At 38.5% G+C, this 19,033-nt stretch overlaps 1 protein-coding gene across 6 annotated transcripts in view; it reads left to right on the top strand.

Moving 5' to 3' along the window:
* sytl5.S (synaptotagmin like 5 S homeolog) overlaps positions 1 to 19,033 on the top strand; it is a 109,450-nt gene that overhangs the window by 57,279 nt on the left and 33,138 nt on the right. For 5 of the 6 annotated variants that reach the window (XM_041583767.1, XM_041583766.1, XM_041583764.1 and 2 more), the window contains 8 exons: positions 3,299 to 3,517; positions 8,358 to 8,473; positions 8,961 to 9,030; positions 11,633 to 11,737; positions 13,227 to 13,316; positions 14,990 to 15,076; positions 15,166 to 15,213; positions 15,877 to 16,039. In XM_041583767.1, the coding sequence (XP_041439701.1) occupies positions 3,299 to 3,517; positions 8,358 to 8,473; positions 8,961 to 9,030; positions 11,633 to 11,737; positions 13,227 to 13,316; positions 14,990 to 15,076; positions 15,166 to 15,213; positions 15,877 to 16,039 (898 nt within the window). The remainder of the gene's footprint in view (positions 1 to 3,298; positions 3,518 to 8,357; positions 8,474 to 8,960; positions 9,031 to 11,632; positions 11,738 to 13,226; positions 13,317 to 14,989; positions 15,077 to 15,165; positions 15,214 to 15,876; positions 16,040 to 19,033) is intronic. The other variant, XM_041583768.1, reaches the window with a different exon arrangement.

Genomic DNA, 19,033 nt, shown 5'->3' with positions numbered 1-19,033 from the left:
TTTGGGGTTGACTTGCCCTTTAAATGTACTTGCCTCTGAAAGCTACTTCTTGAACTTCCACATAGTTGCGATTGGTGCTGCATTGGTTAAGATTAGCACAAGAGTGTACCAACTGATGCTGGTGAAACATGGAACTTTTTTTTGGCGCCCTGGAAGCAATTGCGTCTGGCATATCTCCACCAATTATATTTGAATTATGAGTTTGTAGGTAAAAATATATAGTCACTTTAATTCAGAATTACATGGTCAGCCTGGGCCCTGTGGGACTCACCAACCCAGACCCAATCCCCTCTTACAATGTTATTGTTTCCCTCTCCCTCCCTTCCCCGATCACGGTAAAGTAATTATAAGGTGTGCACATAAGGGAGGAAGGGGCTGGCAGTAGGTATGTGAGTGAGCAGATGGGAGGCGGGGGCCCCTTAGGAGGTGTGGGGTAGTAGCCCCTGTGAGCCTCGCACACACAATGCTACAAAATTTGACTTTGCACAAAGCACTTGTTTTGCAACTACACGGTGTAACAGTGGTCTTTTGGAGCATGATTTTTATAAAGAATGTTTTGCTGGTATAGAGTTGGTAAAAATGAATGGCCACAATTTGACCTTTAGTTGGACAACCCTGAACTAGAAAAAAAGTTTAAAAATTGCAAATTGTATGTTTAATGGATAAAATCAGTTCAGAAAACTTGCATAGATCTTTGTACCAGCCAAACTAAGGGGCCGATTCACTAACTTCAAGTGAAGGATTCGAAGTAAAAAAACTTCGAATTTCGAAGTTTTTTTTGGGCTACTTCGACCATCGAATGGGCTACTTCGACTACGACTTCGAATCGAAGGATTCGTAGTAAAAATCGTTTGACTATTCGACCATTTGATAGTCGAAGTACTGTCTCTTTAAGAAAAAATTCGACCCCCTAGTTCGCCATCTAAAAGCTACCGAAGTCAATCTGAAAAGTCAATTTACTAATAGGATTATGGTAAACGTGTCCTGTGAAAAAAAAAGAACAAATAGTAAGTAAGGCGTGGCAAATCAAAGTTTTGGGTTCCATACAGACTCTTTTATTTTTATTACTTGTGGTCAAGTTTATCCTGCAAGTAGTTCACCTTTAAGTTAACTTTTAGTTTGAAATAGAATGGCCAATTCTGAAGTTCGGTTGACAACTTCTTGATTTTTTTAGAGAGATTTTTAATTATTTGCCTTTTTCTGCTCTTTACAGCTTTTAAATGAGGATCACTGACCCATCTAAAAATGTTCTGTAGGGCAACAAATGTATTGTTATTAATACTTTTTATTACACATCTTTCTATTCAGTCCCTCCCCTAGTCATATTCCAGTCTCCTATTCAAAGCTATGCATGGTTGCTAGGGTAATTTGGACTTCAGCAACCAGATAGCTGAAATTGCAAACAAACACCGGGGGAGCAGGGGGTGCGATCAGGCCAGGGCCCGCACCCCCTCAGGGCCCCCCCGGCAGCCCGTGGGCCACTGAAAATGCGGGTGTAGGAGGGGGAGGGGCCTGGCTGTGCATCATGCACCAGGGCCCGCCCCCCTCTAGTCTACTGAATAAAAAATAAAAACCAATTGTAAATTGTCTCAAAATATCACTCTGTACATCATCATACTAAAAGTTATCTCAAAGGTGAACAACCCCTTTAAAGCTAACAGAAAACTAAAAAGTGTGGCTGGGACAGTCTGGATTTGTACACATTTCACTGATGTGAAATTACCAGTTACATTAGGTTTTTTGTTCCTCCACCAGTTGTCATTATTAAGTGTAATTTCTGAGCAGGTAATTGGCTGTTTGATACATGATACCTGACTTGATGTTAATTGACCTCTTTGGGATATATAGCTTGTCTCCTGCACCTTGTTAGTCTCACCCATGGTTCTTTGAGGTGAAATCAATGATCTGTTTAGACTCTGGGACAATTAGTTTATACCTCCAACTTGTTTGGGACTCTCTGAACTGGGCATACAATAGTAAGGTTATTCAACACATGTTTTATTAACAAGGTACAGAAGGTGTATTGGGAAATAGTAAATATATTTAATTAATCTGGTGTATTTTTGGTCATGCTGTGGAGAAAGGCAGTATATGAGGTGTTCTGGTTGTTCACCTACAGATGGTCCCAACTATCATTTGATCACTATTTAATAATTTTGCTGCATATAATTAAAGGGATACTCTCGTTATGTAACTGCCCGAGTCAATATAATGTTATAATTTTTCTTCTACACAAACAGACCTCTCCAGACTGCACTGTAGTACATGTAAATTAGTCTTGTAGAAAATTGTTGAGTATTCAGAGGAAAAATTTCACTTGGAGAAGGGACTTGAATTTACTTCAATTCAAAAATAATTTTCTGTGAAGTTAAAGGGATGGCTTACATTAAGTTAACTTTTAGTATGTTATAGAATGACTAATTCTAAGCAACTTTTTATATAGTTTCAGTGTATATTTTAAATATTTTCTGAATTATTTGTTTTTTTCTTCTGAATCTTTCCAGCTGTCATTGACCGTATCTAAAAACAAATGCTCTGCAAGGCTACAAATGTATTGTTATTGCTACTTTTAATTACCCATCTTTATTTTAAGGGCCTCTCCTATTTTTATTCCAGTCTCATTCAAATCAATGTATGATTACAAGTGTAATTTGGACCCTAGCAACCAGATTGTTACAAGTACAAACTGGAGAGCTGCTGAATAAAAAGCAAAATAACCAAAAAAAACCCACAATAATAAAAAATTGAAAACCAGCTGCAAAATGTCTTAGAATATTGCTCTCTACCTCATACCAAAAGTTAAGGGTTGTTAAGGGGAACAACCCTTTTACTTGTCCAAAATGTTTTTATTTTCCTTATAGTAAACTTTACTTACTTGACCCTTTAGGAAATATGCCCTATTGTATTTTCTGTTATATTTTTACCAGTCTTTAGTTTTTGTTTGAACTAAAGGGTGTGGACATAAATTGGGACCCCTCTGCTTTGATGTAAATAAACCATGTTGTTAACACAAAAAAAATTGTGCACTGAAACTTAAATGTGAAGCCATATTTACCATAATTATATTTATTCTATGTAATAATTGATACTGTCACTGTTTATATTCCAAGCCAAATTATTACAATTTGCCTATAATGATCTGCCTTACCATGGCTGACATAAACTACTGCACCTGCTGTATATTTCCAGTGACTGATAATGAGGCCATAGCCAACTAGCCAATCAAGTGCCTGTGATTAATTTTATGGACTACAGTGAAGTTAATGATGCATTTAGGCTTTAACTTAACTTTCCACAGGAGGTTAAAAAATGAACTTCTGGAAATTCAAAGAAAAGGAAACAACCGTCACCAGATACGTCAGCAGAACTTAAAAGTTTGTGTCCGCTGCCGGAAGAGTCTAGGACTGATCTTTGACCGGGGAAATCTCTGCCAAGTCTGCCATCTGCGGGTCTGCAAAGCATGTCGTGTGGTTGTTAAAGATGGCAGATGGAAGTGTACTGTATGTGCCAAAATAGTGTAAGTACAGTTTTTTTTAAATATCCCACTAAAGGGATGCTTTAATTAAAAAAATAATAACAGTTATTTAATAAGTTGCCACCTATGGTATTATTTATTGGAATTCAGAAAATTCAGAATTCAGAAAACCAACATGGCAGTGCTGTGTATGCATTCTGCTTGTTGTGCTGTATTAGTTGTTGATGGCCAAGTGCACAAGTAGCAGGATGTATTCATACCTGTTGGCACTGAGGGATATATTAAAGCCTTCTCCTAATTTTATCACCTTTTAAAGTCTGGTTAGTACCTTATTAATTTGTTGTAATGACAGTTGCTAGACCCTTTTTCCGTTCAGTTGGTTTGATAGATCACCAGAAATAAAGAAATTTTCCAGTTATGTTCTATTTTCTATTTGTGACAGTTTTTCTAATATTGAAGTGCAAAGTGAATGTTTCACCTTCTAAACTAGCTCTGTCTGGGAGGGGGGTTGCTTTTACTTTTTAAATTGATACATTTAGTTGATACATTTGTTATCAGAATCCATGAGCTTCATTAAAGGCAGCTGTTAGAATTGATACAATAGTTGCTAATACATCATAGATACTGCTAAGAAATTTATCTACTAATTATATCAAGTAAATGTAGCAAATTGGAACAGTTCAGAATTCTCCTATATCACTGAGCTGCCTGACTGAAAACCCAGAGGCAAGAAGAGAGAAAAAATTAATTGTTTATGGTAAACAATTTAAAAACAGCTCAACTGAAAAAAAAGTGTTTGGAAGGTGAACATCCCTTTAAGATATTAGTATTATTTCTTGAGAGCGATATATTACCATATAGTGATAACCTATATTAATCACCTGTTCTGACATTACTCTTGTTGCTCACTCCAGTTACAGTTAATCTTCTTCTTTAGATGATATGGTTGCCAAACAATAAGGAGCAGGGCAAAATGGGCTGTCAGCATCTACACAACAACAGAGTAGTTTCACTGCAAAGTTAAATTTGCAATAGAGTAGCTCAACTACCAAGTGGCTCACAGGAAGCTGACTCATACCTGCAAGGCAAATATATCTGCTGCATTATGTGGTGAGACTGTGAATATAATAGCAACACGCACACATAGATTAACAATAATGATAAACAAGGCTCATGGAAATGATGGGGAATGCAGGTTAATATTGCTTCCTGGTGAGGTAGAGTACACAGTCAAAAAAACAGACGCAAGCTGCCATGGTTTGCACCCTGTCCACACCATGTGCACCGACAGGTACGGGGAGTGCAAGGACATGCTCTTGTCTGCTGAATACAGCAATATCTGCACCTTACTAGTCCTTACTGCACCTTGCTCATCATTCAGACTTTGAAGTTAGAGAATATTGGTGACTGAAGGACACAAAAAAGAAGGCTACCTTTCACCCAGCAGCTTCCCCGGTCACATAGCAGATTGTTTGATTTCCTCTACCTGCGTTTTGTACACAGTTGGAGGAAGGTGGATCCACTTTCAAACTTTTAATACTGTAGCTCTATTGACAGGCCTAAAGTTAGCGTGTCTGGAGCCAGGCCCGGCTCTTTAATTGGCAGTCAGGGCTTAGGGAAGGTAGCAAACCAAATAGTAGATGAAATTATACCAGTAAGCAGTATATCTTGCTTTTAAGTAATTTTCATCCTGTATTTGGTTCTTACTCTACTTCCTTTACCTGAACCAATTATTCTACTCTTTCTGCTCTACCTTTTCCCCCCATTCTGTGTTACCCTATTAATGATCTGTTGCCTTACATTGACAACTTCTATGCTCCACATGCTTTTATTGTTTCCTTTCTACTCTTCCTCACGCACAGTACCTCCAACCTCACTGAGGTTTATTTAAACTTTAAAAAGGACAATTACTTAACTCCTATTCGTGTCAAAGAAATGCCACAGATACCTATGTACACACCCTTCACATTCCTCGTATTGATACTTTGAATAAATTGTGACGGGGACTCATCTGTGTTGGCTGCAGTTATGCTGCAATAATTGGGGGAATGCTGCATTGTGGGTGAATTTGCACGTGTTAATTGCACGTTAAACAAAGCAGTTGCAGTCGTAAACCCCTGTTAAGGATTTGCTAATGAATACTCCTCTCCTGTTTTATATTTTCAACTATTTTTATTGTTAATCAGATAAATCATATACTGGCTTGCAAATATCAACAGAAAATAGCACTATTTCCAGGTGAAATAATAATGATTTTACCTTTCAGTTGCCAATCTCTTGCTAGTTTGCTTTTTTCTTTTCTGCTATTAGACTTTACTGCTTCAGGCCCAAACACATTTATTTTAGATAGAAGGTCACAAAGCAATCACTATCAGGAATCCCTCAAATAAGACAGAAAGCATTATAGATCTTATCTCCTCTATAATTGCACATCTATTCTGCTATTGATGCACTTCAGTGAACATCTAGAGGCAAGTCTTATCAGTTCATTGTGCTGTCCATTTTATATGAGACACAGTTTGACCTTGGTGTGCAGTTTAGCTTGACCTTGTATTCATAAAATACCACTTCTCTAACTGACAAGCTCACTTCTTTAAATACACAAATAATATTCATTACAGACTGGTACCAGGAAGCCTCTGCACTGCATGCAGGGCTGAACTGAGAGTCAAAATAGGCCCTGGCATTTCAGGTACAAACAGACCCCACCAGCCCACTAAATACTGACTTTCTATGGCACTTTATAGCAGCCCCTCTGGCATTTGCCAGAACCCACAGATTGCCAGTCCGGGCCTGACTGCATGTCTGTAGTTCCAGGTTAAAATATTTTTTTGCAGCAAAGTATAGGTACAGTATGGGACATGTTATCCAGAATGCTCTGGACCTGGGGTTTTCCAGATATTATTCCATAATATGGATCTTCATACCTTAAGTTTACTAGAAAATCATTTAAACATTAAATAAACCCAATTAGCTGGTTTAGCCTCCAATAAGGATTAATAATATCTTAGTTTCAATCAAGTACAAATACTGTTTTCAAAAAAGGGCCCTTGATGCCTGAAACATTTTGTGTGGACGCAAAATAAAAGCTTAATTTGCAGTTATTCTGCTTTCTGGGTGTGCTACCCAACCTACACAATGTAATAGTACCTTGCCACTATTACTTCTTTGCTTTTTTTCTTTTTTAAATGCAAATCTCATTTTATTAACTTTATCAGTAGAAAATACTATAAAATTAAGGTGCTAGTATAAAACTACCAGCATACCATAGATTTTATATTCACCAGGAGTGTGAGGGGGAGAATAGATGGCATGGGAAGGATTCCATCTTATGTGTACCCCAAGCAGTACTATTCATTCTAGTTTTATTATTATGGAAAAACATGGCTGTGATGTTAAAAGAAAGCAGGGCAGGGAATGGAGCAGGAGAGGTGCGACTACGCTGTTACACTTGCAGCACAGAACTTTTCAGTAATTGTCCAATCAAGGCAGGAGTGGGCAGTTAGAGTGGGGCCCGCAGGAAATGTTAGAAGACATACTGCTGAAGTGGCGTGCTCTACAAAATGGCAAGTGCAGTACTTTGATTTCTAGCCAGGGAAGCATCTCTAGCAATCCACAGTCAGACAGTGGATCCTTTACTTGACATTTACACACAGAAGTGATATCTGTACTGTCTGTAGTTCTACATAACTCTGATTGGCTACCCAGTACTACTTGACAATTATGTGCAGGAGAGAAGCTCAGGGTAGGACAGTTCCAGATGCACAGAGAGGAGAGTGTAAGTTTAGGAAAATGAATATTCGAAGTAATATTAGACCCTTATATATGCTTTTATTATTGAGAATTATTAAATGCAGCAGCATTATTGCATGTGTCAATAGGGCTGTCTGCATACTTTCCTATTCAGAGATGCCATTCTACACAGAAATTAAATGTACTGTGAGTGCATCTTGCCCCGGCTAATATGGCACAGCACCAACATTTTGTTTGTCCTCAATGAGGACATATGTTTGTGAATGGCTACCATGGCCCCTACCTTTATTACTGTTTAAATTGAGTAATATGCATATAATTGCTAGTGATGGGCGAATTTATTCGCCAGGCGTGAATTTGCGGTGAATCTGCGCGATTCGCCGCCAGCTAATAAATTCGCAAAATGCCCGCTAAAATTCGCCCAAAAAAATTTAAAAAACGGCCGCCGGCGTCAAAAACGGGCGCCGGTGTCAAAAACGAGAATTTTTCAGCGAAGCGAAACGGCGCAAATTCGCCCATCCCTAATAATTGCTTTTATTTCATCCTCTTAGGCATGATGCCCATTAAATCAGTAAAACAATTAGGACTTGTGAACTTAAAATGGGGTGGTAAATTTAGAGCAATAACCACAGCACAATGCACCTTATGCGTGACTCTGCTGCCCTACTAGACAGCCGACAGCCCTTCTCCCTCCCTTTTGGGCCCACTAACTGTCCACTTGCTCTTTTCTTAGATGATAAAAACATTTTAAAGATTGGCATGCATTTTACTGTGGTAGTCTAGAAAAAAACAGGTTGTTGTTTGATTGATTGATGAATTTGTCCTCCCCCTGGAAAATTTTCTGTGGACACCCATGCACGCCCATGCACCATATGAGCTTTGATTGATGCTGTGCTTCAGGTCTAAAGTATCACACAGTGTGACAAGAGATAGGTGCTCCACCACTTTAAGGGTTAAACAGAAAAGGCATAATGGAGATTTAACATAAAATTAGCAGCACTTTGTATAAGTAAAGTAAATGATAAAAGGAAGAAAGTTTGCTAACAAATGCATATATTTTCCTGGAAAAAGTAGTATACTTCTTGTGGTAACCATGCTTCTCTGTATTTATATTTCTGTTCTGTTGCAGACAGCTAAAGTTAACAACGGGCGATTGGTTTTGTGAAGAACGGGGGAAACGTTTCAAGAATGGCACTGTTCTTGGAAGCGACATAGTCCGAAAATCTCTCTTGAGAAAGATACCAGGTATCTCTCTATGGCAAATTTATTTGAGTTATTTTCTCCCATTTTAGAAATAATATTAGAGTGAAGTGTGACCATAATATAACTATATAGGTACAAATAGAAAAACTAAAAAAAAAAGAGAACGAATTACAAAATAAGTGTAATATGTAATATTTGAACAAAAACACAATTTTACCTTAATCACCATGATATATTCATTAATATTGCCCTACAGTACATTTTCCCTATTTGTGAGTATGTTATAATACTGTATTATGCTGTAAGCAACCCAAAAGTATAACAGCTGTCATGCATTACAGGAAATCTTCCACAATTCCCAGTAATGACCAGAATTTTATCTTATAACAAATGCCAAGATATCACTGCCAGGTTAAGCACTGCACATTATTTGTAGAGGAACTGACCTTTCCGCTTCACATTGCCTTTGGGGAATGTACTCTTCTGTTTGACTGTAAAAAGAAAATAATTTAATTACTTTTTTTTATAGTGGTAAGCAAACCTGACGAAGAGGTAGGAGATTTAGGAAAACTGGTCTTGGCAAATGTGCAAAATGGAAGGTAATTACTGTTTTACTATTGCTATCCTCTATAGTATGTCTTTCTAATATATATATTGTGTGTGTTTGTCAATGGATCGGCAGTGTTGCTGTTTCAGCTGGTAGACAGATGGGAGAAGTACTCAAAAATGATATTAAAAGTAACCTCAGAGTTTCATGACCTGTAGAGTTATTTGGTCATGAAACTCCTTCATGACATATAATATCCTTTTTTTAAATTAGGGGATCATTTATTCACTATATAATATAATTACTGTTATAATTTTGGGCATAAATAAAACATGGTCAGCCATGTAATGTATTAAAAAATAGAGTAATAAATGGTGATTAAACCTGCTGTACATCAATCTACTCATGTGACACTCTATGGGGCATATTTGCCTAAAGAAGTCACACTACAGTACCGCAGTGGAAATTTCATAGCTCACTCTTCACTCTAGGAGTATTTTCCTTCATCCTATATAAGTGAATATAGCTGTGAAATTCCCTTTGGAGAACTGTGGCAAACCTTATTTCACCTTTTGAAAGATATGCCTTATAGTATAGCTGCTGAACTGTGCCAAATTATGTCATTTGTGCAGTGGTAGGGGGGGGGGATAAAAAGTTTTAAGACACAGCTTCAAGGGGCAACTTTAGAGATATAGATGTTCATTGTGCAAGGATTTTTGTACCTTCCAGTTGAAAAACAAAGTTGGAAAGTAAATGCTATCTAGGCTAATGCTGAGAGGTTTTAGTTAGAGAATTTGTTATTTAGTTCCCTAAAAACCCAAATAGTTTAATCAGCTTTGCTGAATAACAGTTTTCAGTGAATACATGCCAGGGCTGGAACTAGGGGTAGGCAGAGTAGGCACGTGCCTAGGGCGCAAAGCTGAGGATGCGCCAGGCATGTACCTGCTCTGTCGCCTACCCTGTGTCAGGTCCCGTTTCTTCCCGACTGCCACTGGTGTCTTCCATGTAAATGCGGTTCTACGCATGCGCGCACACATTTCGCGCATGCGCTCTGGAAGCGGAGTTTCGCACATGCGCAGTCGAGCGCGCACAAAGCCGGCGCCGTGGCCCGCCAGGCTGCCTAGGGCGCCTGGCTGGGTTGGCCCGGCTCTGATACATGCAGATAACCCAGGCTGGATCAAAAATTTGATTAAAAAGAGTGGATGTAATGAAAGCATAAAGTTTGCCCAGGTGCAGTAACCCATAGGAACCGGTAAGATGTTTGCTTTTAAACAGGTGACCAGTAAGGCTATAGCCAGACAGAACTGATTGAAAGCCTACATATATATACACACAAGCTGAGAATTAGCCAATCCACTGGTCTCTGCTACCTCCTGTATCTGCACTGAGAGGGTCTGTGTCAGTGGAACGAATTTCGGTGCAAAAATGTGTATCTGTGATTAAAAGAGAATTCAACCCTGTAGGAAAAAAACCCTACCCCCCACCCCACATAGACCCTCCTCCCCCCAGCCTAACTGCCCCCCGGGGAAATGCCCCAAACTTTATAGTTACCCCTATAACTGCCAGATTCTGGCATCTGACTTCATGGCATCCATCTTCCGGGTCCTCGGTAAGCTGACTGGGAGATTGGTATGTCGGCGCATGCGCAGTTGGAGCAGTTTGGACCACTGCGCATGTGCCAAATTGGACGGAAATTGCCAAAGCACCAGTAGAAGACACGAAGACCCGGAAGATGGCTGCTGTGAAGTCCGATGCCTGAATCTGCACCAAAGGGTAAGTATAAAGTATTGGGCATTTCCCTGGGTGGGGGGCAGTTAGGCTTGTCTACGTGGGATGGGGGGTACGGGTTTTTTTCTACTGGGTTTAATACTCCTTTAAATCCGCTTCATGTGTCTGCACCCAGGCCAACGCAGTGCCTTTTGGTACAAACAAAGGAGGTAGCAAGACCTCCAGATCGGTTGATTCTCTGCCTTCATTTCTACAGAGGCCAAGAATCAGCCCCATCTGGCTGTAACCTAAATGTTACCCGATGATTTAAATTAAGATAATGTAGGTAAACCGCTAGCAGACTTTGCACTTTTTGTTATATAGAAAGAGCAAAAGGAAAGATTTTAAAGAGAAAGAATAAGTGGCTAGGGCTGAGCTTAATGATTTCAGGTGGAAGGGGGGGGGGAATAGATATTTTGGAGGAAGAACACATTATGTTCAACGTTAAGGAAGTTATCAGGTCTGTTGGTTATGTTAAGTAAAAAAATCAAAATCCTAAATAAGCCGAAAACTGATTTTGACAAGTAACTCTAAGGCTGTTTTTATCTGTGCTGTATTATTTCTATTAAACAAAATATATGTTCATAAAAATCAAAAGTTTATTCAATTAGCATAGTGAAAGATTAAAAGTTAATACATACTGACCCCATATGATCCACCTAACTTTTAATCTGTCATTATGCTAATTGAGTAAACTTTAGATTTTTATGAGTTATGGGACATATATTTTGTTTATTGGTTATTTAATGGTGCCTTGGGAACTGGGGTAAGTCCCTGTTTCTCATCTGCCTTATCTGGACTGGCAGTATAAACCCCCCCCCTGCTTCATTTTTTTTCTGTATTATTTCTGCCATCTAATATAAAACTAGTAAATATTTTTCAACTAGTGTCTTGGAGAGCAAATCTGCAAAAGGAGAAGATGGAAGAAGCATCCGGTCAAATATTGACAACCAGAGCTTGCACAGCAACAGGTCATTGCCTCATAGTGACAGGTGAGAGAAATATTCACTTCTATTTCTTATTTTTTCATCAAGATAAATAAAGTTGCAATGGAAAGCCACAAATACTGCTTCTCTACCCATGTAAAATATATCTCAGTATAAAAACAATAAATAGGACAGATGAGAACTATGTATATACATATAGCAAATAAATGTTATATAAAGCATAACACAAAAGAGAGCACACCTATACAAATAAAATTCCTGGGTGCTGGTTAAGAATTGTACACAAAGTAACAAAGTATACCACACTCACAGGTTTAGCAACAGCTAAAATGTTTTTGATTTAAAATCAAACATTTTGGCCACATAAAGTGCCCTTCTTAATGGACAATAAACCAGAACTGCAAGTGACCCACTCCTTATTAAAATGGGAAATGGGAGGCACTCTGAATATGGCACATTGCCACTAATATACAGCACAGGGAACACAGGCTCCATGCTTTTTAAATATTCTTGCAATGGTTGTCATAGTCAGAATGTTTATTAAAATGTTAAGTGACTTCCAGTGGTTTAGTAAGGTTTTGATCACCACACATTAATCAATACACATCATGTGTCAGTGCAATTATGCTCATTTAATGCCATGTTTTCATCTGTAATTTAAAGTGGGCCTGTCACCCAGACATAAAAGTTGTATAATAAAAGCTCTTTTCAAATTAAACATGAGATCCAAATTCTATTTTTTATTAAAGCATTCCTAGCTGTTGTAAACTCATTTAAAATCTCAGCTGTCCATCAAATATTGCCTGCCCCTCCTCTATGCCTAAGGGTCAGGCAATTACTTTCACTTTTCATTCAGCCTAGATGTCACTGCACTCACCACATTCCCCTCTTCTCTTTACCATTAATTGTGTAACCAATGCATGGGGATAGACATCAGGTTCCCGAATCTGGTGCACAAACAAGACTTTGAGATGATGCAAAGCTTGAATTAATAACAGTGTCCACAAAATGGCTCCTGCCTCCTTGCTATAATTATGTATTCCCAGACAGAAGGAAACAAGATTCAAATAATTTATATAGTGTAATTAAAGGTTATTTTGCTTGACTTGCCTGATGAAATAGGATTTAAAATAATTTTTTGGGGTGACGGGTCCCCTTTATAAAGCTACAGTGGTATGTTATGTATGTATCCATGAAAAACTGTACAACTGCAGTGAAGCTATACCAGGCAACCATAATTAGACCAAGTCTAATTAACATGACTTGGTACTTCTACTTAAAATGGAGTGCTGAAATTTCTTACATATGTAAATATATATATATATATATATATATATATATATATATATATATATATATATATATATATATAAAAAAAAAAGCTTATATATATATGTATATTGAATATTTTATATATGTATAAGGAATCTGAACACACAGATCAAAAAGAGAGTAATGCATTTTTGTCTTGTACTGTATCTGAGAGTAAAAGCTTCCTGCAACATTTCATTTATTGACTGATTTTGCTCTTAAGGATAAGCAGTTTATTTGACAAAATGACTGGAAAGAAAGGAAAAAGTGAAGAGGATGACGCTCAGAGCTTAAGAAGCACACGATCTGATAGGTGAGTATGTAGAATTTCTATTTGTTTTTTTGTATTGGATGAGTCAACAATGTGCACTGCGAAATATATGTGCTGATAAAAGGCAAACTGAATATTGAGAATATTGTGAATTGTTTGTGATTGTTCCCATACAGTATACAAAGGTTAATGTGATGCTTCTTGTAATTCTTATGAATGATTTTTTACAAATAATTTGCAATATAACTATGGGACTATGTAGCATAAAACGACAGTATGCCTACAGTACAGTACCAGAAATAAAGGTTTTGAAGAAAAACATGTACAGTAAGTGCCCAGATTCCATGCATGTCCAATACTGTGCCTGGGTAATGCAGAAGTTTTTCTTTTAATTTGTGGGTTCAAGCATCTGTAATTCAGGGCACCCTTTAGCTCATAAAAATGTTACAGGTAGAAAATGCACTGTGACATAATAGATAGAAGACAGCAAACCTTACAGCTGTTCATATTGTTACCTATACTCTGTTTTGCCTTCTTTCCCCTAGAGGGGGGGGCAAAGCCACAGTTTGGGTTAGACTTTTTGTTTCTCATACTAGTCTGGCACTGCATCTACAAGATCCTAGCCTCTTTGTGTGCATAGTAAAATATTTGATTCTTACTACTGAGCGTACATTCATTTAACTAAGTTTAAAGTTACAGTAGAACCCCCATTTTATGTTTTTCAGGGGACCATAAAATAATGATGTAAAATCTTGGAAAATGTAAAATCAGGGAAATGTATTATGCATAATATATAGGTGGGACCACAAAACAACACTGTAAAATAAGGGAAAACGTAAAATCAGGGGATGTAAAATAGGGGTTCTACAGTATTTGCTAATTTAATTGCAGCTAAAAGCAGTATGTGTCCCTTTCTGCACTACCTGTTCTTGAAGCAATATAGAATAAGCTAGCTTTTCTCCAACAAAGACTACAATTCTCACAATGCCTTACACGATCCTTCATATGTGTTTTGCATTTTTTCAAGCGTCAGACCTAGCAGAGCAGAGAATAGAATGGGGAAGATAAATATTGCTTTCAACAACAATTACATTTATAAATGTATACTGGAAAATTGTTTAGAACTGTGTGTTGTGTTAGCATGATATCCAATGGATCTTAAGATCTACAGTTAGTTTGGTATAGGTATAAGTTTATAGTTTATATATGTGAGTATTTTGTGTATATATTTACATTTATTTGGAGGAGTTGAACTTGATGGACTCACTCTTTTAAAAAAAAAGAGGATGCAGTTTCTCTTTAAAATGAGGCACCCTCACCTGCCCTTATTGAACCTAGTCTTGTCAGGAGCCTTCATCCTAAAAATGTGATCGAGTCAGTACTCACCAACCTCACCAATTTTTCTCCTAATCAGTGACCTGTCGTCCACTCACAAACTGGATTGTATTCTCATAGTATAAAACACAGCACTGTCCATAAAACAGATTTAAAAAGCCTTTATTGTCAACATGTGACTTAGATCTGCAACAAATTGCAATTGCATTTCAGGCTTCAGAGGAACCTTCATCCTCCCATGTTGTCTTCTTGTGGGGATAGTGTTGAAAACGAACACAAAATAGTAAATCACATCTTCAAAATCTGTCACATTAGTTGATGAACAAGACTCTAAAGAGGCCTGCTTTTTTACATTAAAGTTGCGATTAATTATTTCACAGGAAAGCTAAAGTGAACATTCACTCAGAGTCATCACAAACGGCATTCATTGCACAGGAGAATGACAAAATAAGTCAAGCCAGCTTTAAATTTGATGTACTTTCTAAAAATGACGCAATGACAAAATTGTACTGTTCACATTTTATTCACGAAATAAAAAAAGATATGTTAAAAAAAAATTTGATGTACTTTCTGAATCCAGACGTGGTTCATCTGTTTCTGCAAGGTATGAGTTTGTTGCACATCCCTTTTGGATGCTAAATATTATCTGGATATCAACTTATATCAGTTTACGTAAATGCTAAAACCTTTTTTAAAGGGATGAAAACATTTTAATACTCAGTAATACTAATAATTTGAGAATGGTTTTAGAGTTATGCCCTTCATTGTTCTCACAAGAGATCACTCATTATTTCAAAATATTTTCGACAATAACTTGGCAGTGAATATCAACTTGGTTGTGTTTAGCTTCCCTGTGTTTGCCAAGATAGCTTTGCCTAGAAGAAAACTAGAAAAAGAGAAAATTTAATTTTACAGGTTGAAATCAACCAACAAACAACAGTATACATTTACTCATAGCCTGAACAGAGACAAACCATAAAATTTACAGCATAGGTATTGTCCTGAACAAAACATAATTCTGAAGAAAAAGTAAATTTTTAGTTAAGGCTAATGTGCAGACATGGTGGTAATGAGGCTCAGCTATTAACTATATGAAACATTATTGCAATTACTTTACAGTATATTTTATGTATTTATTGGTTAACGCTTATTTCTTTGCTTTTAAATAATGTTAGTACAGTGTACTGTAAAACAATTTGCTAAAAAAACAAAGATTCAGCTAAAAAACAAAGATTGCTAAAGAACAAAGATTCTTTCTTAATTCAAGAGCGAGTGTGAATTCCTTGGATACTGGCGTTTCAAGTCCCAAATCAAAAGGCAATGCACCATCTTCTTACCAAAACAGCAGAATAAATGTCATTGGAACGCTACCTTCAAGGCAGAGCTCTCCAACCCCTAGTAAGCTCAGTGCGGCTTCTACTAGTCTTTCAGTGAGTATTATGTGTTATCTTGGTACTACAGAAAATTCTTTCCATCCTGTGACTGTTTGTGTACATTGTATCTTTTTATACAGACTTGCATTTGTTGTTTTTTTCTCTATCCCTGTGCATATAAAAACCCATAGGGATAATACATATACAGGCAGGTCAGAGAACAGAAGAATCTATATTGTGGCCTTAATTCTCTATATTTGTGTCTGCATACACTTTTTTTTACTCTTTTCTAGACCTCCTTGTAAACTTTCTCCCTTTAACCTTTCATCTGAACTATTTGTGCCACTTAACTGTTGGAAGTGTTAACTTTCCTGTTAAACTGTTCCCTCTCTGTGCTTGAGTTTTAAATGAATGCCTTGGTCTGGTTATGGTACACTTTTTTGTCCTCTCATCTCCTTTCACTCTTTATGCAGTCATGTAGTTTATTTCCAAATAGGAGATGTGTCCATCTGTGCTGCTAATTTGCTTTTGTCTATGCCAATGATGTTTGTTAAACTAAAACTGCCATCTTCTGGAGCTCCCGCTGACAACAGCTATATAGTTGTTGGATGACATCTTCATCTATGCTCTTTCTTTTTCAGCTCCTTCTGTGAATACATCTTTGATCATTCTTTTGTGTATAAGCTTGCCAACATATTTCTCTGTGTTTTAGGTTATATGTAAAGGGTCATAAAGCCACAACAAAAAATGTAGTACCTAATTCTTAATGTATTTTATATGAGGGGGACCGTGTGTTCTTACTTTAAATTAGTACTTATTCCTAATATACTGTATGTTTTGCTCATAAACCTGACATTTACAACTTTTATAGTGTAATATGAGATGCTTATTGAAAGGGATATAAGAGAGGTCAAATTAGGGATTCTGTCTTACTAATTAGTCCACAGGGTAAACAGATGGTGACCTTAGGTGGGGCCCACACAGAGCAAAAAGCACAAAGTATCATAACTCTCTTTATTTCCTCATATGCCAATGCACCATACATTGGCCAACATGGTGCCACAGCAGATTCAATTTTTAATCTTATCCGATTCCAGAACAATCCAATGTCCACAGTACACGAATGCCAGTCAGGATGAGCAGGCCACTGTCAAGCTTACCAGTATAATCCAGTCGTAGAAGGAGCTTGAGCCGTAGATAGTGAACCCACAAGCGCCTCACACAACCGCTACCCACCTGTAGTGGAACAGGGAGCAGGGTTGTGGAGAGTAGCCAATGAGACGATTAGCAAAGGTACAAGAGGATTAGGCAGAGTCGTGGTCAGGAGGTCCGAGGTCAAAAGGCAGGCAGCGAGGTTCGTAAACGGAGAGACAGGCCGAAGGGTCGAGACAGGCAGCAGAAATCGTAATCCGGGAACAGGCGAAGGTCAACAACAGGAAATCACAAGAGAAGAGATGCTAGGGTTTCAGTTAGATAACCTAATAACCAGGCAATGCATCTCAAACAGAACCAGGTTTAAATAATGTCAATTTGGCGCCAACTGGCGTCATTCCGCCGGCGTCGCCATGCTGACGTCACGTCCGTCTCAGGCACTCGCGTCCGCGTCTTTGCGTCGGCGACCGTCGCCAGCGCCCAGCGTCACGCGCCAACGCGCCCGCGCCTGCAAGAACGCAGACCCGGATCCTCACATTGCCCCCCATCAAGGAGCGGCCTCAGGACGCGACCACCAGAAGGTTTACCAGGATAGGTTCCATGGAATTTTTCCAACAAATCAGAAGCGTGAATGTTAGACACTGGTTCCCACGAATTCTCTTCCGGACCAAAGCCTTTCCACTTAACTAGGTACTGAAGACGTTTACCTCTCAACCTGGAATCCAAGATCTCTTCCACCTCGAATTCTTCCTGACCATCCACCACGACAGGAAGCGGAGGAGGAGCCGTACGTCCAGGAAATCGAAACGTTGAGGCCGGTTTCAAAAGTGCTGTATGAAACACTGGATAAATGTTGCAGGATGCCGGAAGTTTAAGCTGGAATGCCACAGCATTGATTTGACGAATGATGGGAAAAGGGCCCAAGAAACGTTGACCCAACTTCCTACTGGGACAGGAAAGCTTGAGGTTAACAGTTGACAGCCACACCAGGTCACCCACCTTGAATTTTGGATCCCCTCTTCGTCCTCGATCAGCATATGCTTTGAAACCTTGTTGAGCCCGCTTCATGTTCTCTTGAAGTTTCTGAAAATTATTAGATAAGAAAGTTAATCGGTCCTTAACTGCAGGAACCAAAATATCAGAAACAATGGCAGAGGGAAAGGTGACTGGATGAAGACCATAGTTTGCGAAGAAAGGGGACTGTCGGATGGAGGAATGATGAGCATTGTTGTAAGCGAACTCCGCAAGAGGAAGTAGATTAACCCAGTCATCTTGGAGGTACGAAGAATAACATCTTAAATACTGCTCCAGGGTCTGGTTGGTTCGCTCTGTCTGGCCATTGGATTGGGGATGAAAAGCGGAAGACAGGGACACCGACATCTTGAGTGCTCCACACAAAGATTTCCAAAACTGCGATGTGAACTGTGGACCTCGATCGGACACCACCTCATCTGGAAGACCATGGAGCCTTACTACTTCCTTAATAAAGGTATCAGCAGTCTCAGAGGCAGAAGGAAGTCTTGGTAAAGCCTTAAAATGAGCCATCTTAGTTAAACGGTCAACAAAAACAGCAATGGTGGAACAATCACATGATAATGGTAACTCTGAAATAAAGTCCAAAGAAACTGACCCCCACGGACGAGAAGGCACTGGTAGAGGTTGAAGAAGGCCAATAGGTCTAGAATGAGAGGCCTTGGATCTGGTGCAAACCTCACATGATGAGACAAACTTGAAACAGTCTTTAGCCATCCCAGGCCACCAAAACAATCTCTTGGCCAGAATGATAGTCTTTTTGACACCTGGATGACCCGCCAGCTTGGAGTCATGAATATTCTTAAGGACCTCTAGACGCATTTGTTCAGGAACAAAAATCTTGCCTTGATAAAGAAGAAACCCATC

The sequence above is a fragment of the Xenopus laevis genome, chromosome 2S (genome assembly GCF_017654675.1).
Source record: "Xenopus laevis strain J_2021 chromosome 2S, Xenopus_laevis_v10.1, whole genome shotgun sequence".
Taxonomy (NCBI): domain Eukaryota; kingdom Metazoa; phylum Chordata; class Amphibia; order Anura; family Pipidae; genus Xenopus; species Xenopus laevis.
This window is presented reverse-complemented; position numbering and strand designations above follow the sequence as displayed.